This window comes from Hoplias malabaricus, chromosome 8, assembly GCF_029633855.1.
Source record: "Hoplias malabaricus isolate fHopMal1 chromosome 8, fHopMal1.hap1, whole genome shotgun sequence".
Classification (NCBI taxonomy): domain Eukaryota; kingdom Metazoa; phylum Chordata; class Actinopteri; order Characiformes; family Erythrinidae; genus Hoplias; species Hoplias malabaricus.
Window position 1 is genome coordinate 6567744 of NC_089807.1, and position 27936 is coordinate 6595679.

Genomic DNA, 27936 nt, shown 5'->3' on the forward strand with positions numbered 1-27936 from the left:
TGTTCAAGGCAAGCGCGAGGGGGTTCCGTCCAATAGCAAGCGCTGTTTCTCCGCCACAATAAAAACAATCCGTATGGTTGCCGTAGGCTGTGGAGGCGACGGTTGGAAATGTTAATTTAGGTGTAGCGCCATGTACAGCGGACTTCTCCCGAAGGGTCTGAGTGAGGCGGACCTGAGCTCCGGAGAGTCCGAGGTGGAGGAGGACTCACCCGGCACCAGAGAGACGCAGGAACGGCGGCTCTCTCACACAGCCTCCGCAACCACGGAGCTAGAGTCCGCCTCTGTCCGCCCTCAGAGACTGTGCAGCTCCCAGACAGAGCCGAATGAGCTTTCTCCTGAGGACTGTTTACCCGGGGTTCCTCCAGAACTGTGGCAAGTACGCTGCCGTTCCTCCGCTTCTGTGTTAAACGAGAACGTCATTCCTTTTTCTGCTAAAGTTACATTTCTGTACTTCAGTCAGTGAGCTGTACGCAAAACAACACAACAGCAGATGTGGAAACGCCAGTTTAAAACACTGTCCTGCTGGTGACATCTCTGCCAAATACAGTAAACACATTCTCCAATTAAAAGTGTTTATCCTTGTTGGAATGTCGGTGGGTTCAAATGGGAGTCTAGACAGACATGGTTTCTGACGTCACAAACCTAAGAACCAGTGTAAAGTTAGTCTTAGCCACATTTAACCTTTTAAGGGGGTCATTTCTTAGAGTTATGCCTTAATTTTGATGAAAACAAATGAGTTTTTAGGGGTGTACTTGATGACAGGAAGAGAACGTTAAGGCATGTAATTAGCTTAGAAACACTTTATTATTTAGTAATACTTAAATCGCATTCCCAAGCATTTTTAAGTCGTTTGCACAGCGTAATATCTTTTGAGGGGTTCTCAGCAGTGGGGCTCTGACGTGAGCCAGCTACCTTACAAATGTAGATATGTACAATCCATCGCCACCAGTGTTTTAACGTGTGTATTTGATAGTTTAGGTGCTATGAAAATGCCCTGGAACATCACATTGTAACTGCAGTTTCAGTATTTTTCTGAATACTCACACTTAAATATATTATTGAGGGTTAGATTCTGATAGATGACCTCAGCTTGTCTGTTTTTGATTACAAATGTGATCATTCACAAGTCAGCAGTCTTTTTACCATGTGAGGCACTTCTAGTTATATTCTATTCATAACTCCAAAGGGGCATGCTTGTTTTTGCAGAAATTTAAAGAGCTCCAGAAGGAAAAGGAGGTTCAGAAAGTGAATGAACCACACAGGAAGAAACGGAGGAAAACACATCACAGAAAAGGTTTGTAAAGACTAGATTTAAGCCTGATTTCATGTCGTTCTCTTCTGTGTTTCTTACTCTCTGAACACTGACGGCTAGAATGTGTAGAAACACTGTAAACCTCCGTGAAATCACACGTTTTTATTCTCCTCAAACAGATAAAAGTCAAGAGCCGGCTGGTGATCCGGAGGAGAAAAGGTAGAATATTTTCATGAATCATTTTCGATTTGCTTCAGTGGAGTGAAAAGAAACAGATCATAGTTAGAGCTGGATATGAGGTTGAGTCCAGTTTGTGTTTTTTGCTGATTCTGAATGAAGGTCTCCCACGTCTGGCCACTTTCTCACTTACAGAGACACGATGGAGGTGTCCTCTCTCCTCAGTCGCTTAGTGACACCGGCCAGGTTCACGCAAGATGGGGGTGAGACTCACAGCACTGCCATCTGGCTACAGTGGCCAAATGATTAGACACACTGCACTCAGCACGTGTAGTTTTCTGCTCATACTTCTATTACTGGTGTACGATCCGACACGGGCTGATGCTTAGCAATTTCCTCACATTAACATGGCGCCGTGTGTAATACATCTGCAGCGTGCACTCTTCATGAGCCCCCGTTTAAAAGTTTAGAATCACTATTTTTATCAGTGATATCAGCTGTGTACGATGGTTTTTTATTCAAACCAGACACCAAAAGGTATTTTTCGATATTTTAATTTTAGTTGTTAATAAAATACTGGTTGATAACATGATATTTATTATTATTTTGATTAGAAATTTGAGGACATCCTCATCCTAATTGCAGTGTAATGTGTGAAGTATTAAAGATAAACCCAATGTGATTAAAGGTTTTAAAACTATGTTGATTTATATTGTTTCTGTCCCAACAAAAACAAAATAGTAACTTTTTTGGAGTAGGAAAAACATTCTTAAATTTCAGTGGAAGTTAATGTAAAAAGTATTTTACACCAAATACGTTTACCGCATTCCTATTGGTTGATTCATTATGGAATTTTCACACAATGCGAGGGATGACTGCTGTGTTCAAATGACGTAGAAAACTAAATCAACAAAAACACAGATACATGTTTTTAACTGGACAACAATAATATATTTTAGTTAAACCTCAGGGAAAGAAGAACCCTGATATGACGTGATATGATTCTGTTGCAATATCGGCTTGTCCTAAATTTGTGTAATTATGCGCTGCACATTAATAACACTTTATTACTATTCAAACAGTTTTGTCAGTCATTTTCTTTAAAACTACCTGGGGTCCTGCTCATTTATTTTAAAGCTTTGACATTCTCAGGACCAGTGTACTCAATTAATCTTGTACGTATTGCTTTTACATTTTAGTGTTTTGAAATGTATAAAACAGTATTAAAACAACTTCAGATGAACTGTATTTTAGCTCCTACTTGGCACCAGTTACTTCACCAATGGGAGTGCGTTGTATAAACACCTCTGCTTTACCTGAGAGTGTAGAACAGATGAAGGTATTGACTATGGGATCGAGGGATAGCGTTAAAATACATGACGATTTAATGCCTCTTTTCCATATTAAGAAACACAAATACAGTACATTTTGTGCTGTACCTGAATAACTCGCCCAGTGGCGGTGCTGTCAGAAATGGACGAATATAGACCTGTTCTAATCTAACAGAGGATTCAAGATGGTCTTGCACCGAACTGATAATGAACACAAGCGGCTGTCACTGTGGTCTGCTCTTTTACAGCGAGTGCAGAGAGGAGCACAAGAAGCACTGGGAGGAGCTAATGCAGTATTTTGGCATCAACGATAGGTTTCAGCCTCCTGCCTGTAGCAGGCCTCCACTCAAGGTAACAATGGCTTCTGCCGTCTTAATGCAGCACTCTGTGGGTGTCCTAATTCCCCACCGATGCCACAGAAGCATTTTTATCTCCCTTCCCTCCTCTGTTGCATGCCTACTGTATGTGTAGCGTAATTGTTCTCTATGTGAAATGTGAGCGACAGTCTGAAGAGGCATCTTTTCTTCGATGTGGCACTGAGAAGAACTGAATGGGAATGATTATATTTAATGATGAGATTACCTTAATCTTGACACGGGGATGTTGCTGCACCGTCTGTTCTCCGGTGTGAGCTTTAAGATTGTGAGCGTGAGGTGGGTTTTTCTAAAGGAGGTATGACTCTAGTGGAAACCCTCAGCACACAAAAGTTAATAGCTCTTGTAAAATGCTGTAATTCGATGATGGGAAGGAGAATAGGAGATTGCATGCCTGGAGTGTGAGATACTAGAGCAAGGGAGAAACCTGGACCTCATTTCATTGAGAGACATCTATATACTTAGACCAGGAGGGGCATCTGCCCTTTTTATACCAGGTCTCATTGGTATCCTTCTTAGGGGTCAGGTTTATAAGCCACATACTGACAAAAGACACCCGGATGCTCAGTTTATAATCTGTAAGTGGTTATTGTCGTATAGAAATAGCTCAAGAATGAGGCGTGTGAGCATCCTGAACATACACAGTCTTATTTACGTATTCACAATACACCCCCCCTCCCTCCTATCAAAATAAGAGTTTAAGGAGTTTTATTTTATTAATATTATTTCGGTCTGGTTTGTCTTGCAAATTAAAATTCTACAATTTTTGTTTATGATTTAAACAAAATCATTTAGTGTGATTTGATGTGAAATACTCTCTTTTTTTTGGGAAATTTTCAATTACAATTATTCCCAGCAGAGTTTAAAGCATCTGTAAACACTCAGAAAGTTATTACATTTACAGATACACAGTCTGAAGCTCGAGATACAGTTTTACGATTGTTAAAGCATTCATGGCAAAGTCCACAAAGAAAACTTTTTATTATTTCAGCTGTATTAATGTTTTAATATACAAATAAAAATATATCTGAATGCCTATACAACACAGAAGCAAACATACCATCTCTGCCTTTGTGTTTTACACATGGTATTGCACATTATGTTAAATTAGTCTGCCTCTGCTGTGATAACAAGCCCCTAAGCCCAATTAGCCATCTGCAAATGCTCCAATTATAGTAAAGTGATGATGTAGGTTTAGGTTGAAACAGAGTACAGTATTGTTTTAATTGTCACGTTACACAATTTTGCACCAAGTCACTAACAGGGTCCCCAAATGTGTTGCCTGCAGACCTCTAAACTGTAACTTTGAGATGCAGGATGAATAACAATCCTTGGTGTTAGTTCCTGAAACATTTCACTGAACTTAAACCTTCATGCTTGTTATATCAGGTCTTAGGATCTAGGAGAGAAACTTTGCCACAGAAAGAGTGAGAGAGACAGTAAGTGTGGGAGATAATTAATAATGCTGACATTGTCCTTTCGTAAATGAATTCAGTTACAGAGGAGTTTTCCTGATTATAGTGGCTTTAAAAAAACGGGCTCCAATTCAAAGCTCGGTAAACAAATTTACTGGAAGCCAGCGGTATGTGCGTGACTTTGGTGAATTAAACTCTAAATTGTCACATAAGCAGAACGATGGTGAATGTAATTTGTTGTAAGTAGGGAAATTCTAATTCTACTGACCGTATCCACATTTAAAACGTTATTTTCAGTGCAGTTTATCTCAGCACCATTCAATTATGAGGTGTGTTGGCCTCAGTTTCAAAGAGCGAAGCTGTTTTGTTGGAATAAAACACGTTTATTAAAGGCTCACTGTGTACATTAAGGAAATGCATTTTAATGAAATTGTCTGTCCGCCTGATTAAGCTCCTGGCTGTTCTCTTTAAATGTGTACATTCCACCAACCACACGGAGTATTAGACTTGAATTTAAATATATTTGATTAATGTGTGACGGTAGGGAACATGACGAGGTGATCGATTAGAAATCAGGCTCAGAATAATGAAAATCATGCTTCTGCTGAAAAAAGGGAAGGGTTTATTCTGGATATTTGGAGTTAGCCAATGTTCACTGGATTCTGGAAGCATACTGTTTATGGAGATAACCTTTGACCTTTTCAGAGACTGATTATCACTGATATCTGGCCAGAAAACCAGGGGTAATGCAAACTCACATTTCCAACAAGACTTTTAAATATGGATCCACAGAGGGTTATTAATGTGTATAGATCAGGCACCTTTTGTGCCATAGTTTATTTTTTTAATTATTTTTCATTTAAAGGACTTCAGTTTTGTAAAACTGCAATGTGAGTGTAAAGAAAGGAGAGTGCTGTATTTGCGATAGATAATTGTGAGCACCCTTAATGAAATATGTCATATTACGTTAATGCGTTCTCTACACAGCCTGCTTCTGCATATTTTAACGCAAAAATTAACTTAATTTGCTCAGCAACTATGAGCAGTAATTATGTATTAAGTGCACAGAGTTGTGTTCATTGTAGAGTGTATTTATTATCAGGAAATTAACCTCCTATAGTGGTATAACTAAGATATAGCTGTGTTTGGTTTTAGCGTGTGTCCCTTCAATATTCCCCACTTCAGTCTCAATCAGTGAACCCCATGAGCCAGGCTTGTAAATATGGAAATATGTAATTAAAGGGTAGCCTTCGCATTCTTTAATCTGTAGTATTTTGGAAAGATGCTCTTTTTTTTTGGCCTAATATTTAATCAAGTAACAATTTTCATTTGTGAGAAGAAATCTCCATATTTGTTGTAATGGCAATCATATTAAAACGAGAGCCTGGGGGACTTTGTAAGTTACTCTTTGATTTTTTTTTTCTTTCTCCCCTTCTATTCCTATTTGAAAATCACTTCATTTTATTCCCCCCCCCCCCCCCCCCTCATCTCCAGTCAGGGCTAGAAAAGAGCATGGAGAGCGCCATCGCTGAAGGGGACTATACGAAGGCAGAGGAGCTGAGTGACAGACTGGCTACTCGCGAGGTACGTCACGCCGATAAGCCATCTTGGGGGGGTGCTCCGACTGTGACAAATCGAGCTAATGGGTCTGCGACCATTTTGCCTGCAAAAGACACAGAGGCGACAAACACACACTCGAAATGTACGTGCCCCCATTGAGCACGGGCACAACGTCCTGCAGGCCTTTTCCATTGGAGTTAATGGAAAGCCCTCCCCTACAGTTTTGAAGTGAGACAGTGTCTACCGCACTTTCGACTCCTCTTTTTAATGACGGGCACAATGCTCTCAAGCCAAGTGCTAAAAACGTTTTCAAGGTGCGAGTTTGCACCTTTGAAGTGTGCTCGTACCTAAACGCAGGGCCTGCAGTTTTAAAAAATGGCACATCTTCGGAAGGTGCCCAGGATCAAGCGGTTTGAAGCTAATTTGGCAGAAAATGTAACACTCGCACACGTGTAATTGCTGTTAAAAAGACATTCTACTTTCCCGGAGTTGGGGCCATCATAGCGAGCTGTATTTTTATGTCTCAGAACTTTGCTTCAGTCGCCTCTAAAATGCATGTCGCCGTATTACAGGGTTAAGACTTTGATACTGTTTTGACAGCGTGGCTTAGGTGTTCAGTAGCAACTCAGTGTACTTTCACAAACTTATGATCACGTACCCTCACTTGTAGTCAGCTCGAAGCAAATTTATTTTATAACATGACCGTGCATTTGGAAGCCCTTCACTCCAAGAACTGCCATCAGACACATTCATATGCAGTTTAATGTGAAGATGGAAGCGTGACTCTAATTTTAAATGAAGTACATTTAAATAATCAAGAATATTACATACAAATAAATTAGGAATGAGCTTCGATATTTTAATACTTCTCTTTTTGCATTTTCACATGCTGTGTATTTGAATATAAATCGACAAATTTTGAATTTTGTTTATGATACGGAATGAAAATTCAGGAAGAAATTACACAAACCTAATAATTTATTGGCTATTGTTCATATTTGTGAATTATTCTGCGTAGTTTGTTTTGATACAAATATTTGAACATGAAAAGGACTGGCGCCCCCTACAGGGTGTGTTCCTGCCTTGCACCTAGTGATTCCGGGTAGGCTCCAGACCCACCACAAACCTGATCTGGATAAGTGGTTACAGATAATGAATGAATGACTGAATTTGAACATGACTGTAGTACATGTAACTGCTTTCAGTGAACGAACACACACACACACACACACACAGAGAGACACATATACACACGGAGCAGTGGGCAGCAATCCCGGCGCGCGGGGAGCAGTTAGGGATCAGGAGCCTAGCTTAAGCCCTGATTGTAGCCCTGAATGTCGAGGGAGAAGACTGTGTTTCTTCAATCTATTTGCCCCCAATTTTCCTGATTGAAATGATTAATCTTTGTGTTCCAAAGCCCCATTCTCTAACCTTTAGGCCACAGCTATCTCCAGCCATGTCTGTAGCATACTTTAGGCCCCTGACTCAGAATATTAAACAGGATCATCTTTATTTGTCCAAACATTAATGATGCCCTTAGTGTTATTGTGTGTTGTGTTCGTACAAGTGGATCAGACACAGCAGTGCTGCTGGAGTTATTAATGCCTGTGTGCACTCACTCTCCACACTTCTAGACACTCCTACCTCGTTGGTCCACCTTGTAGATGTAAAGTCAGAGACAGTAGCTCATCTGTCGCTACACAGTGTGTGCTGATCTTCCTCTTGTCCTTCATCAGTGACACAGGACGCTAGTGGGTGGAAGCTTTTAGTTGGTGGACTGTTCTCAATCCTGCAGTTACACTGAGGGGTTTAAAAACTTCAACAGCACTGCTGTGTCTGATCCACTCGCACCAGCACAACACACACTAACACATCAAGCTCACTGCAGCGCTGGAAATGATCCACCAAGTCATACCTGCTGTGTCCTGCGGTCCTGACCATTGAAGAACAGGCTGAAAGTTGGCTAACGAAGTATGCAGAGCAACAGATGGACTACGATCTGTATGATCAGTGGAGCTGAGAGATTGGACGATGGGTTGTGTGTTTATAAATGTGTGTGAACGAGAATGGGAACAAGTGAGTTCCATGAGGTGCTTCACATCTGAAAATAATTGTAAACATTCCATGTGATTTATAAATACGTTAATATTCCCCTTATTTCTGCACTTAAACTTATAGTCTTTGTGTCATTTTGAGTCCAGTGTCCTGTAGGGCATTGGCAAATCAACAGAACCTGTCGCTGTCCTGTTACTGCCTCGTATATTAATCACAGGCAGCTGTCTGTGTCCTCCATGTAGCCGCCACAACGTGCTGTTTCGTAATGCCATGTTAAACATAATTTCTTTTTCAAGCTGATTATTTTGAATGCGCTTTTCAATATTGCAATTTCAATGGGAACACATTTTTAACTAAGCCACATTTGCCACAATTTGTGACTGAACAATCTTGGGTCACGCTTCCATAAAGTGCTCCATCAAAATAATTTAACCATCTAATTGGGTGGAGCAATGGTAATCTTGTTAACCTCAAATAGTCAGTTACCCGCCGTAATCAATTACAGCCCGTATTTCCTCCAATAAGAGTGTGAAAATGCCACTGTTTGCTCCGCACTAATACAGTTCCCATTGTGATCATATTGAGGGTAGGTTTATTTTTGTTCAAAGAGAGGTGATAATCATGTCCCTAACAGCCATGCCACCGTGAGAACAAGCATTAAATAGCTCCAGAATGCAGACAATATGCTCACGATTCAGGCAATTTCCCTTTCAGGTACTCTTTATGGCAGTAATCCGTGCCGTTGTCACTTCCGCTTATCTGCCGAGCATCTCCAAGGGTCTTATCTTTTCTTTTCTAGGTAGATCTAGACAGTTTACTTAGAAAGCATTCCAAGAAAGGAGAGATTTCATCTCGTGATGCTTTCTAAGCAAGCCTTAGCCGTCTATAAAATGCTTTGGATGCTTTTGTTTTTGTCCTGAATTACTGATATTTATCCTTTCTTAGAAGTGTATTTACTTTATCTTGTCAAGCCTCACCACACTGAAATTGAAGGAAGGTTGTATTTTATGAACAAGGAAGACTTTTCTGTGATGCACGATATATTTAAAGGTTTGTGGGCACTTCTTTTACTGGGTGGATTCACAGTTGTGCACACGCAGTTTGTCTTTATCTCTGCAGAAATGAAGGCTGCTCTGGAGCAGATGCACATGAGCTTAAAATCACCTTTCCTAATGCCAAATATCAGCTGGAGGGGTATAAAGCCGTCTCTCAGGTAGTGGCGTTCCATCCAGTGTGTTTGGGATGAGTTGGAGTGGTGTTTGTGATCAATAACTAATCACCCAACATCAGTACTTACCCCTAGTACTGTTCCAACATGTAGTATAGTCTTTTCAGAAGAGCGGACGCTGTTACTACTCAAACAAGGTACCTATTAAGACCTTTCCTTTCCGAAGATATAAGATGAGCGAGTGTGGTCTCAAAGCACATGTCAGTTTCAAATTTCTATTGTGAAGGTGGGTTTGTTGTGTGTCTCCATCAATGTAGTTGATATTTTAACTGAAGGTTTCTTTACTAAACTGAACCTAACTAACCTTGACGTAAGATTTTCCCCACATGCCAAGAGGCACCTTGGCACAATGAGCGAGTAAAACGTTGGGCAACCAAAACGACTGGCTTTTCTCTTTGATTGACACACTAGGGCTGCGTCGCCTCAGAAAGCTTCTTATAGCACTAGTGGATTTGAGCAGACTTAGCAGAGTCTTCCCCCCCTCTCACCTGCCCCTCTCTTGCTCCCCCTCAGCCAGACAGCTGAGGCCTGGTCCTGACAGAAGCCTGGCACCCACTGCACACCAGTGTGTTAAAGCTAGCTCCCTTTAGGCGCTCTCTGTTAGGGGCATGCTGTTAAAGGCAGACTCCAGTAGTTCGGAACGTGCCAGTCTTCCTTATACATAGTGTACAGTGTCAGAGGGGAATGTGATCAAGCAGTGGGCCCGTATTTTCTGACTGATGTTAAGTTTATATGGACTAGGACCTGAAAGAGTCATATTTGGGCGATCAATCATTTTTGACCCGGTGAAATCGTTACTGTTACTCCCACTGAATTAAAACAATTGAGAAGGCTTTTTCTTCTGCGGTAACTTTTCTTTGAACAGTGACAATTAAGGTTTAATTATTTTCCACAATTCAGACATTTTCTAATTTACTAATGAATGTGTGAGTGTGTGTCGCCCTGTCAATGACTAGCGCCCCTTCCAGGGTGTGTTCCTGCCTTGCGCCCATTCCTGGTAGGCACCGGATCCACCCAGACCCTGATAAGCGATTACAGATAATGAATGAATGAATGAATTAATTAATAATTTAGTAATGCTGGTTTATTTTATTTTTCATAAAGAAGTTTAAGCATTAGAGTCAGGTGAGAAATGTAGCATCATGGAGTTTTGGATGCTGACGTGGACCCTTGGATTAGGAGGGCGAGCCCCCCAGAGCAGGAGCGTTTGTATGAGCACCGAGGAGGGGAAGCTCTTATTGTCATGTGATTATTTTAATCGTATAAATATAATACATTTTATTAATTCTCTAAACATTATACACAATAAAAGTCCCGGACAAACGGAATGGGACAGTGCTGACTACGGGTGTCTCAGGGGGAAAAAGAACTTACTGTTTGAGTATCAACAAATCAATAAACCACTCCCACACGCAATCGCAAAGAAACCTGTATCGTACGTAGTTTTGTGTCTTCAATACTCGGCCAGAGATGATAGCCCATGTATCACGCAAGTGGTTGGACGTCTTCAAACATGGCTTTACCAGATTGTGTTAACGTACAGATAAGATAAAGAAAGGGAAAACGTTGTTAACTGATTAAAGAGTCTAACAAACAATAAAATTGACCTTAACAGTCAGGTCTTCCTTAAGTTCCTATAATGCCTCATAACACTTCTTCTGCTTTTTGTGTCGTGACAGTTCAGTCCAGCGTCACGTTGATGTGCAGCCAGTGCTCTCAACCGCGAGTCGGAGATAAACAGAGAGAAACATGTTGCCTGCACCGCGAATCCTCGGGGGCAGTGTGGGTGTTAGCGCAGCATTTTACGCCCTAATTTCTAATCCGGCTAGCGCTGATTATCACAGCTCTCTCTGCACTCGCCCAGCACCCCGGCCAGCCTAAACTGCGCTCGAGACGCCGCCGTTTCAAAGCGGCACGACGAGCGGCTAAATAATCAGTAATCCCAACTGTGGCAAGCCTCAATTTCAAGGTCTTAATAATGTTTGTATCTGCGGACATATGGAGTATCATACATTCCATAATATGTTTATGTGCTAACGCAGCGTTAAATTAAGGTGTTTAGTTGAGAGTGAAACAATGCGATAGTGGAAGACTTGTGAATTTGCAGTGATCATATTTTAATGTGTGCTCCTGAGTGTTGGGTTAAGGATACGACTGGTCCCCAGCGAACGGCGTATGGATTAAGGCTGGTGCAATTTTAGATGCAACATGCTCATCCTCAAAGAGTCCTATATTTCTTATATCACTTTAAAGAGACACTGTCAGATGTAAAGCGCCTTGCGCATGAAGGGATTGTTTGTTGCTCTCATGTTTTAGCCTCTTTAATCAATTAATAACGTTTCGCTTTCTTCCCTTAATCTGTACGTTAACACAATTTGGTAAAGCCATGTTTGAAGACTTCCTACAAATTGCGTGATACGTGGGCTTTCATCTCTGGCCAAGTATTGAAGACACAAAACTGCGGATAATACAGGTTTCTTTGAGATTGTGTGCGCGGAAGTGTATTCAAATATTCTGCGGGAGCTTTAACGCTTTTGTTTAAGATTTACAAAGCTCTTTTTAAAGCTCTGTTTGAAAGTGAATGCTGAAGTTTGACTCCGACGAAACAGTGTTAACAAATATTTACGAGCGCTGAACGTTTTCAGCCTGTAGGTCAAAACGCAGCTCTGTTTTGTGGCAGGTTTGACAGTTCAAATCTGAACGTAATAAAGTTGTTCTCATGTGGATGGGTCCATATTCGGGGGAAAGTTCTCACGTTGTTTTTTTTTTTTCTTTTCTTCCACCCCTCAAAAGCCTCCCGAGTCTGTCTGAACTGGGAATAGCTCCCAGCCCCTAATGTGCTCTGTTATATTAGTTTGGTAGATTAACTGCTGTGCACAGTCCAATTAAGGAACACACATGTCTTCATTCTTTGATTACTGTACATTCTTTGACACAGCTTTAAGTTTCATAAGGAGTAATTAATTTCACTAATTAGCATAACATTAAGTGAGTGCTAAATATAACGGACTCACCCAGTGTCAGGAGATTTTGTATGATCCCCCTTTACTAAAAAGTAGTGGGTTTTCAGGCTGAAAGGCAGTGCAACTTGCATTTCCTCATGTTTACCCAACTCACTGACTCCTTACTATCCCGGTGTTTACCTAATGATTTATTGTGTTGTATGTTGCTTTAAAATATACCATTTATTCTCTATAGCTGCATGGTCCACGTTTGGAAAATTGAACCAAAACAATGTGGTTTTAAAGGTTCTGGTTCGGAGAAGTCCTGAAAACCCATGCATTTATCTCTATACTTTACACATCTCTCTTCAGCCTACAGCAGGTAATCTTCTGCCATTTATACTGAGGTTATAAGGTGCATTTCAGCCTGGCCTCCGTTTAGAGTATAGGGCAGGAATCTACATATTTAGTCTTAAACACAACAAAACAATATAATCATCGAGAATTTAATGTAAATAAATGAAGTGAAGTGAAAATAGCACACCCTCCTCAGCCTGGATATTAGCTCTAAAACTGCCTCACCTTGTGACTGTGGGACACTAATAGAAACTTACTTCCATTTGGCAGCAGAAACTTCCTGAAGCCTTGGGTACACTACACGACTTTTAAAGTCGGAGCAGATTATAAACAGACTGGGTATTTCACACTACACAACGGTTTTTGCAGATTTTTATGGAGACTGGAAGAGTCAGACACACACTACACACTGCATGACCCCAAACTCCTGAACTGAACTGAAAATGTGACTTGAATTATTGCATTTACACGTATAAATAAATCCTGTCCTATGCTTTTGTTTTCCACTATATTGGATTAGCTTTTGGGCGGCACGGTGGCGCAGCAGGTAGTGTCGCAGTCACACAGCTCCAGGCGCCTGGAGGTTGTGGGTTCGATTCCCGCTCCAGGTGACTGTCTGTGAGGAGTGTAGTGTGTTCTCCCTGTGTCTGCGTGGGTTTCCTCCGGGTGACTGTCTGTGAGGAGTGTGGTGTGTTCTCCCTGTGTCTGCGTGGGTTTCCTCCGGGTGACTGTCTGTGAGGAGTGTGGTGTGTTCTCTCTGTGTCTGCGTGGGTTTCCTCCGGGTGACTGTCTGTGAGGAGTGTGGTGTGTTCTCTCTGTGTCTGCGTGGGTTTCCTCCGGGTGACTGTCTGTGAGGAGTGTGGTGTGTTCTCTCTGTGTCTGCGTGGGTTTCCTCCGGGTGACTGTCTGTGAGGAGTGTGGTGTGTTCTCTCTGTGTCTGCGTGGGTTTCCTCCGGGTGACTGTCTGTGAGGAGTGTGGTGTGTTCTCCCTGTGTCTGCATGGGTTTCCTCCGGGTGACTGTCTGTGAGGAGTGTGGTGTGTTCTCCCTGTGTCTGCATGGGTTTCCTCCGGGTGACTGTCTGTGAGGAGTGTGGTGTGTTCTCTCTGTGTCTGCGTGGGTTTCCTCCGGGTGACTGTCTGTGAGGAGTGTGGTGTGTTCTCCCTGTGTCTGCGTGGGTTTCCTCCGGGTGACTATCTGTGAGGAGTGTGGTGTGTTCTCCCTGTGTCTGCGTGGGTTTCCTCTGGGTGCTCCGGTTTCCTCCCACAGTCCAAAAACACACGTTGGTAGGTGGATTGGTGACTCAAAAGTGTCCGTAGGTGTGAGTGAGTAAATGTGTGTGTGTGTGTGTGTCTGTGTTTCCCTGTGAAGGACTGGCGCCCCCTCCAGGGTGTGTTCCTGCCTTGCACCCAATGATTCCAGGTAGGCTCTGGACCCACCGCGACCCTGAACTGGATAAGGGTTACAGATAATGAATGAATGAATGAATGGATTGTTATTATTACTAATATTTACATAATAAAGCTTAGTCATTGCCTTTCCAGGATACGGTCTCTTTTAAATACAGTTACGATCAACGTATCAGAATGGGTTGTTTTCTAAGGTTTATCCAAAACAAGCGATGGTAATAAATAGCTCTTGCTTTGTGCCGCACAGCTTGACCAGTAAAAGTTCTCACAAAGAAAAGCTTTAACTGCTGAGAAGACGGTGTTGTAGAAAGTGGTCCACTCACTCTGAGAGGGTTCATTTTGCTCAATAAGGGAAGAATAATAATGCGAGTCGCTGTGTGAGCTGGGCTACTGTAGAAGCACAAAGCGGCTCTAAACAAAGCACTGTCACACTGCGTTATTTCCTACTGTTAGACACTGCTGTGATCACCTTTATTAGCCTCACATTACCACTTCAAAACACAGAGGCTTTCGTGTGACTTCATGGGGGGTGTCATGTCCATTTCATGTGCTCCAGGAGCCAGAAAATACGAAAAATGATTAAAGACAGGGACTTAAAGGGAAGAGGAAGAAAGGGTAATGGAGTAAGAGGAACAGGGGCGACGGGGGCGAGAGGAGAAGGGAAGAGAAAGGAGCATCAAGGACATCCACAAATATGCAGAATGTAGATGTAGTTTTGTCTTTCTTCACAGTTCTCAGTTGTGTGTGCGTTGGCCTTTTTCAGTTTGGCCCTTTCCCTTTTTTAATGTGACATTTCTCACCACTACATCAGTAAACAAGAGGCACTCTGATTAAATCAGAAAACTGTTGTAAAGATGTGTACAAAACTGATACAATGTTGCCACATTACTCTAAAAAAAGTGTCAGAGTTTTAAAATAAAATAATTTTCAAGAGAGAGTTGCTACTTTTTATTTAAATTTTTTTGTTCTCCTGCTAGATTCCCTCTGACCAGTGCCCTCCAGAGTTTAAATACCTCTGTTCTCCAGTGAAATTTGCTCGATTAAGGATTAAACAAGCTTCTGGTGATGCATCTTGATAGTGGGATGAACTTTGAAGACAGAAATAGAAACTGTTTTGGCTTAAACATGGTTAAAACACTTGAAGTGTCTGAGTGATGATGAATACTCACAACATTTTATTGATGACCTTTGACCTTATTAACAAAGTAATAACTAATATTGGCAAAAAAGTTTGATATTTCTCTAAAATAATAATAAAAAAGCCTATAATTTGTACAATTTCTTTAAACACACAATTTAAAAACACACTGAGGTAGAGTTAGGTGGTTGTTGTCGGACTGTGTACAGTAACGGTCTTTCTTCACCGACAGTGGTGTGTCTGCTTTGACAGAACGGTCGACAGTCTGCTACGACAAATAGACTTGAGGTCACTCTCTTTTCTCGACACGTTCTCACCCTTCAGCTGGAGGTTATTGGTAGTCTTGTGGGTTCTAGGTGTGAGAGTCTCACCTACCTGTTTCTCGCAGCTTTCAAAAAGTGACACCAGTTATCACACTGAAAAGTAGTACTTTGCTTTCTGTTGCTCTGTGAACTTTCATGAGACACATCCAAAAGATGCTACACATTCTTGCTGCCAGACTGTGTTTTAGCTTTTTAGCTGCATTTGATTATTATTTTATGATGAACGGCCAAACAGAAGCTGTTTGAAATTGCTTAGGGTGGCGATATACAGTGACTATATCAAACTGATGCCACCTGAACCCAATTCTGGGGGTCTTAATGAAACCTCTGTGACCTGCTTTAGTCAAAACACCCGAAGATTAAAGCTCTGTAGCAGCATTTACCCCGTCTACACAGCCCTGTTCCGAATTGCTGGCTTTAGTGCCAGTTTCTTTAAATGATAAAGAACCACAGTGCACCTCGTACTCGAGTATTTGACATCAGAACGGGAGTAAAATCATAACGGCTCGTTTTATCCCATGTTTTCTGACATAGGCGGCCCACAGAAAACAGACTGGTTGGTCTTATTTCACAGTGTGTGCACTGGTGGTCCCCACATTAACGTGTGCGCACACTGAACAAGTGATTATTGTTATTATATATATATTTTTTCCCTCATCTCTTCTTTGAAATGTTCAAGTTTCCTTTTCTCCCTAAAGCATTATCTGGTGCGTCCATTAAAAACACATCTTGGTTTGTTAGTTTTTGTTTTGTTGTGTTTTAATACGCCTTTTAAAACCATTGTTTGCTTCTTAAATCTTACAGTTAATGCTGTTGTATCACGTTTGTAGATCCCTTGCTGCCTCTTTTCATATTCCCCTCCCTCTTCCTACACAGAAACGCTAGACCCTCTCTGATTTCAGCGCTGGCCCCTCCGGCGACAGGAAAACTGTTAAGGAAAAGTCTCTTCTTTGTTCCTTTTTCCTTCAGCATAAGCAATTTATCACCGAATGAACTTTTATTATATCTCCGCATGACTCACATTAAATTTTTTTTTGCCCATTAATTTTGAAATGGGTTTAAAATGGGCACTAAGCTTTTATCAAATGCAGGGGAATCTCATTTGGATTATTGTATTTCATTAATTACTTGATAGACAAAGCATACTTTTCAATGTAGATTTTTGTGCTGTTTAATTAATTAGCATGTTTTCTCTTTTAATTAAAGCTTTTTTTTTTTAAATTAAAGCCCACAGCAAAACACATATATAATTTGTTTGTAATTAGCCCTTAATTGGTGGTAGTGGAAGCTTAGCACCCTCGGTTTCTTTTTTCCTGATTGCCATTTTATTGCCAGTCAGTCATTAATTAAACTGTTTTTCTAATTAGCTTATAAAACTGTTGATGGCACATTATTGTAAGTGTGAGTTCAAAGCTCGCTAATAAGCCTTGCCTACTCAGAAGAGGGAAGATAATGGAACATGTACAAAGCCGACCAACTTTCAGACTGTTTTTTTTTTTTCCCCCTCCTTCCCTTTCTCCCTCATTCCCTGAAGATGACAGTCTGGTGTATCAGGAATCAGATTATTGGGCCTGAAACACAGACAAGAGCATTATACCAGAAGCTTTTCCACTAGATCCCCCTCTGAGAGACTGCCTCTTTGCTTGTCTTGTAATGCTGTTTGTCAAGTTGGTGGCAAGATTACAGGAATCTCTTGTCTTTCCTCCCCTAGCATCCTCCCCCCTACATACCCCCCCCCCCCCCCCCCCGAGACTGATAACCTACATTAACTGGATCTTTCCATGTGGCCAAGTAAATCAAGCATAAGACGTTAAATTTGTAGGATTGCTGCTAAAAGCTTGTGGCATATGCTTTATTGTAGATGTCATATTTAGTTATCAGTGAAGATTTGGATGTGTTGCTTATGTTGTTCAGACTGATGTTAGCAATGAGATTCAGTGATACAGTTGTCACTTAAAGGGGACATATAAAAAAAACCACATTAATTTGTGGATCCCGAGACTACCTAACCACATCCTGTGAAATAAAATAACCCAGTCATTCATTCATTCATTCATTCATTTATTTATTTATTTATTTATTTATTCATTCATTTATTCATTCATTTATTTATTTATTTGTATGTTTGTTTGTTTATTTATTCATTCATTCATTCGTTCATTCATTCATTCATTCATTTGTTTTTTTTGGTTTTTTTGGGGGGAGGCTGCCTAACTCTCCATTGCTGTGTGCTTGTGGCAGGGTGAACAGCGAGTGGCTCTTTATCATTTAAAGGAACAGGCACTGAAACCGACCGTTCTGGACGGGGATGTTTAGACAGTGGGGGAATACTGCTGTTGGATCAGTGTGGGATTTTGACCAAAGCAGGTAACAGACATTTCATTAAGACGCAGAACTGAGTTCCCATGTGGAAAAGGGGGAGAACATGTCCCAGTTAAGACAGTGTTAGGATCTAATATTGGTCACATACCGTCCCATACTGGATATAAACTATATATAAATATACATAAAACTATAAAAAGACCAAGTGGCATCTTCAAATCACTGACTCATAAATCTGTTCCAACAGTGGTGGTATATGTTGGACTGTGTTATGTAGTTTATGTCTAATTATTACTGTGAAGGCTATGTACAGTTCTATCTATAACACAAGCTCAAACAGCCATGTAACACTGGTCTAAATTACAATGCACACAGCACTGTATCTCACAAGGTTGGCTCCCTGGAGCAGGAGTGGGCAAGAACTTGTCAAGATTCGTGATCTATAACCTAATAATGTGTATTGTTCTTTTATTAAGACATGTAAAATAATCTAAGCAGCAACAACGCAGTGCCTCATTTGAACAGAGCGGTGAAACAAAAGAAAAGAAAAACAGCTGTGAACATGTGGTGCTTAATAGTGCCGCATGATTTTGATAAAAGTGATAATTGCTTCATTATTTTGGCCGGCATTGTGATTATGATTATCAGCCACAATTAAAATGTGGGGAAAAAAAGGAGACAGAAACAGAAATGTCCCTGTCCACATAATCTAGAGGTTTGCCTTTATCTTCACCTTGGCAAATTACAACAAAAGTACAATTTATTACAGAGTCATGGCCAACTTACTCAAACGCTTTGGAAAGACTTTCTAATTTACAGACCTCTCAGCACAAAACATGTTAGAAAGCTGTTTTAATGAACAGCGCTGTTTATTACTAGAACTGCTTAACTGTGATGTTGTGGACAGATAAATGTGGCTTTTGGATCTTTGATCAGCAGTTTTTACAAAGTATCATTTCAGTTAATGACTCTCACTGTCAGGTTTTGAAGTGTTGTCACAACACATTTGTAAATTAATGAAATAAATATGTATTAGAATACAGAAGTGTGATTACATATTCCAGCACTGCATAGACATATAGAATAGATAGAGCTGGCACTCTCTCTGTGATATTAGTTGGCATCTCAATAGCCATTAAAATTTATATATTACAAATCATTAAATCCAATATAATACTAACAGCCCACAAAAGAAGGACAGAGTGTAAGTCACGTCTGTCATTTCATTACATAAATGTGCTCTAAATGGGAGATAGTCAAGTGGATATTATTGTCGTTTCAACTACAGGAGGTCCTCGGGTTACGTCAGTCCTGAGTTACGATGTTTCGTGGTTACGACACATCTCCCATTTACTGTATAAAGCTTTGTTTTGACTTAAGTGGTTTTGCGTCGTAAACGTTGTAATGTGAACAGGTGTGCGCGGCGGAAGAATACACAGTTACGTGGCTCGGGACCGAGGAGGATAGGTGTTAGGATACGATAAGTGCTTACAGTATGTTATTTACGTACAGTATGTTCCGACTTACACCGAAAATCGGTTTACGACGCGACGTAGGAACGGACCAACGTCGTAAGTCGAGGACCCCCTGTATTTACAAGTACACAGTCACAGGAAACAGCGTTCCTTCAGGAATGTGGAGCCACCGTAAAGAGACATGAAAAAACACAATAGAGTTCAATAATCATGTAGTAGACTTACACGAAGTATGCACAAGGATAACAGAGAGCACTGGACAGTACACAGTACAGTGTAGTTCAGAAAGATCTGAATCCTTAAGAATCTCTCATATAGATTTCAGAAGTGTTATAATTCTGGTTTCTGTCACAGCATTGTTAATAATTCTGACTGATTATTCAGAATGGCATATTTCAAATCAAATCTGACTAACGTTATTTACATATTAAGAAGAGCTGGACAATACGGCCAATATTTATATCACGGTATATTTCTTAATTTTGGTCAATACGATATAATTCCGATATCGATATGAACAGTATAAAATCCACTGAAAATCTTCCAAGAACAAACAAGAAACATGACGTCACCGTCAAACATAAACCTATTGGCTTTGTGAATATTAAACAAATATTTAAACACAATTTTAAATCGAGAGCTGAGTGCCCTGTAATGACCGTCAGTCAGTTACAGCTGTTGTAAATAATGTGTATTGAAAACCATATCATTGTTATTGAAACATTTTATAATGATATTGAATTATCGTCCATCCATAATATTAACCATTTATATTGTTAAAACATCAGTAGAATTTTCCCTTTAACACTCCAGCCTTTATGAAAGCCCTACAGGAGCTAAACTACTGCTATTGCAAGGTCTACAGTAGTATGTTTTAGAGAATGTATGAAATGGTGGCATAGTCAGGATGTGATATGTAATTGTCATTGAAAACATTGCTAATGTAGCCTGGGACAACTCTGGCTAGGACCATCCATCCTATTCACTACAGCTTTATGTGCTCTCTGATGTTCTCACTTAAAACAGGATCGGGGCAGGGTCGGCCCCAGGAACTGTAAACAGAAATACCACCTTAAGGAAAATATTGGGGGACTAATTTGCAGCTATATTGTTGTTATTATTATGGCTAATTTCACCAACAAATGAACATAATCAAAGCCAATTAAGTCGGGCCTACAAAATAGGCCCAATCTGATTTTCCTAGCCCTTGTATACGGCCTGCTTTCCAGCGTTGACTAAGGGCACATTATTTAGGCATTAAGGTGGTGTGATAAGGGAATTAGTCCGGTCATTAATCGCTTGCACGTCAAATGCAGCAGAGCGGCTCAGAGAGGTGATTTAGCCATCCAGATCCATGCTAGCCTTGCTAATCCACCTCTCGCATGTTTTAATTGGAAGGCGCTTCACTGCAAGGGGAAATTTATGAATGGATTTCAGGCTCTTTTTCCCATGAAAATGTGCATTCTCTTGCACCCCGTTTGTGACAGTTTCACGAAAACGTTGATAAAAAACGCTCTTGATGACAGTTGAACAGCAGGTTCTTTGAGATAATGGGCTGCTCAAACTTATAATTGACTCGTCGACACATTGTTGCCCAGCACCCAAGGACTCTCCAGCAGCACCATGTTTACCGTCCATCGCTGGAGGTCCCCAGAAGATCAAATCCCCCGGCAAGACCTCGAGGGGGAAGCAGCATGCCCTGGTTGCTTTAACCCACCTAGTGGCGCTAGACTGCAGCTGCACGCGACCACGTTCCTCTCAGACCTTTCAAAGGTCACGCCATTAATCCCTCTAAATAAACCCAGCAGTGAACAAAGGCAGCTGTGATTTTTGTTTAATTCATTTCAGCTGTAAACACGTCACAATGCTTTAATAAAAACAAAATAAATAAATTAAAAAAAAACACTGGAAGAAAGGCAGCAGACTAAACGTTCATTAAGTATGATGTGGTTCTCACAGAAATGCAGGATAGGCTTCCGAGAACAAAGAGTGCACGAGTGTTTTGTGTCATGTATATTATTTTTCTTCCTGCTTTGTTAGTATTATTTATTTAATTATTTTTCTGCCCCCCCCCCCTCCCTTTTCCTCCGCCTGTGCCACGTTCTCCCTCGGCGCGTGCGTCTGATGTGAAAGGATTTGGCAGTAAGTCGCTGGATTGGGGGTGTGGGGGGGGGGCTACGGTTGAGGCACGCACTCCGGGTTGGTGGGGGGTGGGGGGTGAGGTTAAGAATAAAAAAAAAATCCTGAAAAGTGGATCAAAAAAGGAAAAAAAAAGTAAATGAAAAATAATGTCACATTACGGCAAATATGAGAGGCTAATTTGCTGCGACTTTTTTTTGCCCCCCCCCCCCCCCAGCTCCCCCCCCTCGCTAATTTCGCCCTCGCCCTGCCGCAAGAGGAGCCGACACCTGCTCGGCTCCGCAGCGATGACAGCGGCAGTGATCCATGAAATAAGCTGCCGCCGGCTTTGTTCCGATAAGAATGAACAAATCTGCACAATGTACTTGCTCTCCGAATCTCATTTTCATACTTGCATGCGGGCTAAAAAGAAATAAGCTGTTTGCAAGGCTTGATTAATCAGACATTTGAGGGCTTTTTTTTTTTTTCTTTTTCCTTTTTTGTCTCTCTTTGATCTGCACCGTCTCCTAGGTAACTTGGTTGACATTAATGTCGAGCCTCAGTAAAGACAATCAGGGATTGTCGACTGGACCGATTAGGAAAAGCAAAAAAAACAAAACGGCGTTAATGCCTTTAACGTAGCACCAGTTTGGCTGTGTGTTTGAAATAGGGGGGGGTCCAGAGGAATTGTGGGTGAGGGAGAGGTGAGGTGGGGTTTTAATTTTGGGGTATTTTCAGGAGGGGGTTTAGGGGGGGGTGTTGTTTTGTAAAGCTGGGTCTGATAGACCTTTCTGCATCTGAAATGCTCCCCACAGGAGAGGAGGCTAATGTAGGTAATCCACGTGTCGAGGAAACAGATAAATCTCGGGGTGTAAACCTCAAAAGAAACCGTTTAGTGTCCTCCACTTTTTTCCCCCCGTCTCTCTATCCCTCCCTCTGTCGCTGAACACCGCCTTTTTTTTAACCAACATCTTTATTTATGTATTTACTTGCTTCTGAACCTCGCTCTCTTTCCTCTCTCTTTTGGCAGAGATTTGTCAACAGTTTAATGAAGGTGCGATTCGGGATCACAGCGGACACCCAGACACGTTTAGCACCGAGCTCCTCTCAAGAAGCTTATCGCTGGCTGGATCTCCACTAAACATGAGCATGATCGCCCATTATAACTCGCTCTTTTCTCTGCTTGTCTGACTTGAAAACATGATTTATGCCTCTTTAAACCTAGAGAGAGAGAGAGCGCGAGAGCGAGAGCAGAGAAAACGGAGAGGAATTTAAAAAACTGTCATAGTGCGTTAGCTTCAGGTTATGCAGACGCTTTTACAAATCTTCCAAGTGACTGTATAGATGAATGCCTCGAGGGCCCCGGCTAGAGCCCCGCTCTCTCAGCCTGCTAAAGGCCTTATCGTAAATCCAAGCAAAGTACCATTAATCTTTTTGAAAGACCTTTATGGCTTTTAATGTATCCCAAATTAGAACATTTTACACCCTTGGTTCCTGAAATATGGTGATAAAAAGCCTTTAGAGTTTAATTTCTCCTGCCTGCTCGCTCTGACCTTCCTAATCCCGGCATGCATTAGGAGATATTTTAGTTTCAGTCTTTCTAATAAAGTTTATCCCACTTAATTATAATTGAAACATTTTTTTTTCCTCCTCTCACGCGTCCTCTCTCCAGGTTTTTTTTTTCAACTCCAGAAACGGTGGCACATTTCTTCATTACCTAACAGCCCCCACTTCGCCCCCCCCTCTTTTTTTTTTTTCCTCCCTGATTGTGTTCTTCAGTATTATAAGGAATTACCGCCACCCCTCCTGCAATCTTTCCTCATGAAAAAAAAGAGAAAGAAAGAGAGAAAAGGGTTTTGTGATTTATTCAGAGTGTTTATCAAAAGTTCCTCATGGTTCAATAATAAGCCCATCTCAAGAGGGCACCGTCCTCCCTTTTGTTTCCAGAGCCTTGTATTTTTTTTTTTTTTTTTTTTTTTGGTTCTTTCTTTCCCCTGCCTCCTGGGATTACTCTGTGTTACACGTCGTCTCTCCTATAAATATCCTCTAATATAAATGTGGTGGGTTCTCACTCACTCTTTCTTTCCCTTTCATTTCGTCCGATTGCACGCGCCACGATTTGCCGTAGTGGCCTGCCGTAGATGAAGTGATTAACTGTGGGAGATAATGTCATTAATTTTTCACATCCGTAGCAAATGGGTGAACACAGTGTGTTTGGCTCTGCTGCTATGTGCGCTATGAGTAATATTGTTTTAATTTCAAATGCGCACCCTCTTCATAGCCGCCGTGTAGGATCCAGCTTATTTGGGGGGGGGGGTGAAACAAAAGAGGACTGCAGGCACTTCTGGAGAAGCCTCCTTTGGCAAGGTTTCCGCGAGCAGGCCGATTTTACAGCTAATGGGGCTCATCTTCTGTCTCCTTCTCAATAGCTGGCCGTGAAAATCGCGCAAGCCGCCGAGTGTCGCGACTTCACCCAAACCAGGAAGGAAGAGGAGGCTTCCCGGGACGCTAGGAAACGGAGGAAGCAAGTGGCTTGGGGGTCTGTTATATATTTTTTATCCTTTTTTACAATCCCTCTTTCCTCTCCTCGTGAAGATCTCCTGCAGTTTCGTTTAATCGTGAAACATTTACTGAGTTACAGCACGTTTACAATCAGAGTTTAATGCATGTAAACGGTGTAAAGTTTCAATACTGTCCACCAGTGTTTTTAAAAACATTGAATGAACTGCTTTTGTGATGTCACAAAAGGAATGCCTTTATTTAAGATCCGGGCATTTTAGTCAGATATGATATTCAAATATTTCTCCCCCTACCACCCATATAAAGGACCCTTGAGGCTATAACACAATCATGCGAAACCAGATGGACACCACCAGAGACAATTAACAGCCCATAGTAGATACGGGGTGAAATTTATACCTAAAAAGGTGTCAGTCTAGTCAGACAGACAGACAGACAGAGAGAGACAGCCAAATGGTAATCGCATTAATTTAAGATAATAGACCTGGTCTAGTCACACTGATGCCATATTTGGTGATGACAAATATCAAAATGACTAAATAATGTTGAAAGATGCTAATGCTAATTATAACTAGCATCTGGGAAAGTAGAGTATAGCATAGTTACAATGAGTTAAAAGGTTTATATATATATAGTGTTTTTGAGTATGTTAATGATGGACACTTGGCCCAAAATCCAACAGGAAATGGATAGGGAGGGGCTTCTCACGTCTGGGAAAATTAAGGCTCTGTCCCAAATAGTGCCCTACTTCCTACAGAGTGCAGAGATTATAAAAGTAATACTACTACACCCTTAAACCCATCTCAGGAGGGCACCGTCCTCCCTTTTGTTTCCAGAGCCGTGTTGTTCTTTCTCCCCCCTCAGCCTCTTGGGATTACTCTGTTTTACACGTCGTCTCTCCTGTTATAATATTAATGTGATGGCACTCTTTTTCATTTTTAGCTTGAAAGTACAGAATTAGCACCCAATTACGCCTTAATATCTTTAAATAGAAATGCTTTGAACAAGTTTGTCTTGTTGTTTATCAGTGCTCACTAGGTGCTTTAGCTGATGTTTGGGCAAACACAGACAGACCGAGCCAATGGGCATCTCCTTCAGCGTGTGGTAGACTTCAGACAGCTGCAGTAGTCTTTATATGGTTCCTTTGAACCTCTGACTGTTGGACTTTCACCTCTATTTAAATATTTTCTTTAAATATATATTGGCCACTTGGCCTACAGCAGGCTACCAGTTCACACAGAAGTAAGGAATGTTTCAACCTTTATTTTCGTTATTAAATCAGGCCAGTACAGGGCAGCCAATCAGAACACAGGCAATTTGCATATGTGCAAAGGCACAGTTCGAAAAACAGCCTGATTAATTCTAAGAAAACGGAAGTTGGTCATGTAAGAAATGAATCATAACTGTTTTCGGCGGATACCACCCACGCAGACGTCAAAAGTGGACCTCGGGGGAAACAACTAAGGCACATTAAAATGTAGTATATGGTCCTTAGATCTCTCCACGTTTCACACTTCTCATTCTGTTCTCTTCTCTGGAAATCCTCCCCTATATCTGATCTATACACACTGTAATGAGTGTAAAGACACAGGCCTTTGAATCATCACTCTACTCTCATCAAAGGCCTGAGTGTGTGGAGTGGTTTTTCGAGTTTTTCCTGGACCTTCCGCCCTCATCATCTTCCTCGTAGGCAGGACACTGTAGGGTGGTTTAACAACATTAATAACTTTTCCATGACCTAAGTTCCACATTAGCCAGCTCCGATGAAATATTTTACGCTGTTATTTTTTGCACTTAACGTGTGCATTTAGCCTTTTATACACTGTATTATTCTCATTCCCATTTCAGGTTTGAAGCAAAGAAAAGGTGGGAAACCAAAAGCAACATGGGCTACATGTGATGTTTTCACACAACGTCTGAAGATTCCTCCACAAAAATGTTTGGAATTAAAAAAAAATGTTGCATTCTGCTGCTCATGTTCGTTCCTTTCTATTTGGTTGAATTTAAATGTTTCTATTTTTGGTGAAAATATGTGGAAACCTCTGGCAGTGCAGGCTGTTTACTGCTGGTTTCCCAAATAAAAGCTTTAACCTTTTACATTGCAATGCTTTAACTGTTCATTTTGAGTTGCTCTCATGCTGTTTTCTTCCTAATTAAATCTGGTCCACATTAGCATGTGCCTGCGTCGAGTCCCCAGAATTAACTGGGTTAATCAGCAGCCTCTCCTTTCTTCTACGGAGGTATGGAGCAGGGGAAGAGAAAGGAGAGATTAGAGGCCTAATGCAATGTACAGGATAATATGCAATAGGATTTGCCTGAGCAAAATGAAATTTGTTGGCTGTAAGGAGGTTTGAGCAGGCGTAAACGAGGAGTTTAGCACTGGGTGAGTGTGTAAGGAGTGTGTGCGCGTGTGTGTGTGTGATAGTGAAAGCTGGCCTCTTACCCATGATGCAATGGATACTTCAGATTAAATAAAATAAAAAAAGGACAGCTGAATCAGAGAGAACTCAGGTCTGTTGAGAGTTTGATCACATCATGGTTCGTGATTTATATCTCGTTTAAATTACAGAACCCGGAAATGAAATGGGACGCCGGTGCAGCTGCACATGAGTTTAAAGTCACCATGCCCAATGACAAGCGCTGGCTGAGAGACTGTAAAGCTCCTCAGAATTGAGACGCACCACAGTGGAACTGTGTTCTCCGGAGGGATGGAGTGGTGTATGTGATCCAGAACTAATCGTCCAACATCAGTACCTGACCTCACTAATGCTCCCGTGGCCACGCGCCATAAAACCCTTGCAGCACTTTTCCAACGTTTATTCTAAATTGTAGGGTGTTTTTCTGTTTTGCCGTGATCTCACAGACCCGCCTGTGCACTGTGAAAATCTTCCAAGAAGAGTGGAAAGTAGCACCATATTATGTATAATTTCGAAGTTTGTTGAAACATCAGTGGAGAAGCGACTAGAAACACGTTAGAAAACATTACCCTCGCAGATATAAAAAAGACCTGAAAGCCATATCAGTGCGAACAAGAAAGTTGGGCCATTTCTGATGCGGTTACATCACAAATTATTAATCTGACATGAGTAAATAAACAATGTGACATCGTATTTAAAGCTTGGAAAGTTACTTAAAGCAGGCGTCAACAAACAGCGAACCTGAATAAGAGCAGCCGTGGAAAGCCACTTTTTATTTATACTAAAGTTTTTCTCTTGATTTATTAACATTTCTAAATGTAATAATTGATTTATAACAGTTATTGACATTTGGTGAAATGCTGCTTTTAATGGATGTAGGTTTGGATTAAAAGACCCTACGCTTTATGAAGTTTGGACCTTTGCTTTGAGGAGATTTTAACAACTGGGCCTTAATTGTAATGGAACCCCCCCCATTCCTGAAAGAAAAGGTGGGATACTATTTTGCCATCTCTCCCTTTGAATGCACGTGTACAAACATGTATTGTTTTTTTGCAGATTCTGCTCCACGCCGTCTTCTGTCTCGGCAAGAGTGAGGTCATCACTCAGAGCTCTTGAGTCAGAATGCAGAGAGACGGAGCTGGAGCGTCTGATTTATGCTCCGCTGGCCCGAGGCTGAGCTATCTGCAAATAGCAATTTTAGAGCTTTAAACTACCCTCCCTGACAACAGCGGTTTGACAACTGTGGCACAAACTAGCCGCTCTCGCCTGCAGGCGTATGCCCGGCACTGGCAGCTCCCGAGACAGCTCGCTAAAGCAGTGTAAAATAGAGAGGAAGAAAAAAAACAAAACAAGAGAGAGCCAAGCTTCATCCAGTTGTCATCAAGACCATCTGCGGTGTATCAGACGAGTGGCGCTTGTTGGCAGGAAGACGTCCCGCTCCCTCTCGTGAAGCATCTTTCGGAAGGAGATAATCTGAAGAAGTGCTGCTGATGGTTTGTTTTGATTAAAGCCCTGAATGCGGCT

The 27936-nt window shown here is 41.3% G+C and overlaps 1 protein-coding gene across 1 annotated transcript; it reads left to right on the forward strand.

Moving 5' to 3' along the window:
* Window positions 1-26081, forward strand: fam204a (family with sequence similarity 204 member A). Its single transcript, XM_066679588.1, has 7 exons — window positions 1-376; window positions 1207-1294; window positions 1432-1471; window positions 3009-3111; window positions 6044-6133; window positions 23905-24014; window positions 25844-26081. The coding sequence occupies exons 1-7, from the start codon at window positions 131-133 to the stop codon at window positions 25893-25895; spliced, it is 729 nt and encodes a 242-aa protein (XP_066535685.1). The 5' UTR covers window positions 1-130; the 3' UTR covers window positions 25896-26081.
* The last annotated feature ends 1855 nt before the right edge of the window (window positions 26082-27936 follow it).

What these genes read in the sequence shown, in the direction of transcription:
- fam204a (XM_066679588.1), top strand. Translation starts at nt 131, where the DNA reads ATGTACAGCGGACTTCTCCCGAAGGGTCTGAGTGAGGCGGACCTGAGC. An exon ending in GTAGCAGGCCTCCACTCAAG is followed by an intron (nt 3,112 to 6,043) that starts GTAACAATGGCT and finishes CCTCATCTCCAG; the next exon opens with TCAGGGCTAGAAAAGAGCAT. An exon ending in AGGAAGCAAGTGGCTTGGGG is followed by an intron (nt 24,015 to 25,843) that starts GTCTGTTATATA and finishes TTCCCATTTCAG; the next exon opens with GTTTGAAGCAAAGAAAAGGT.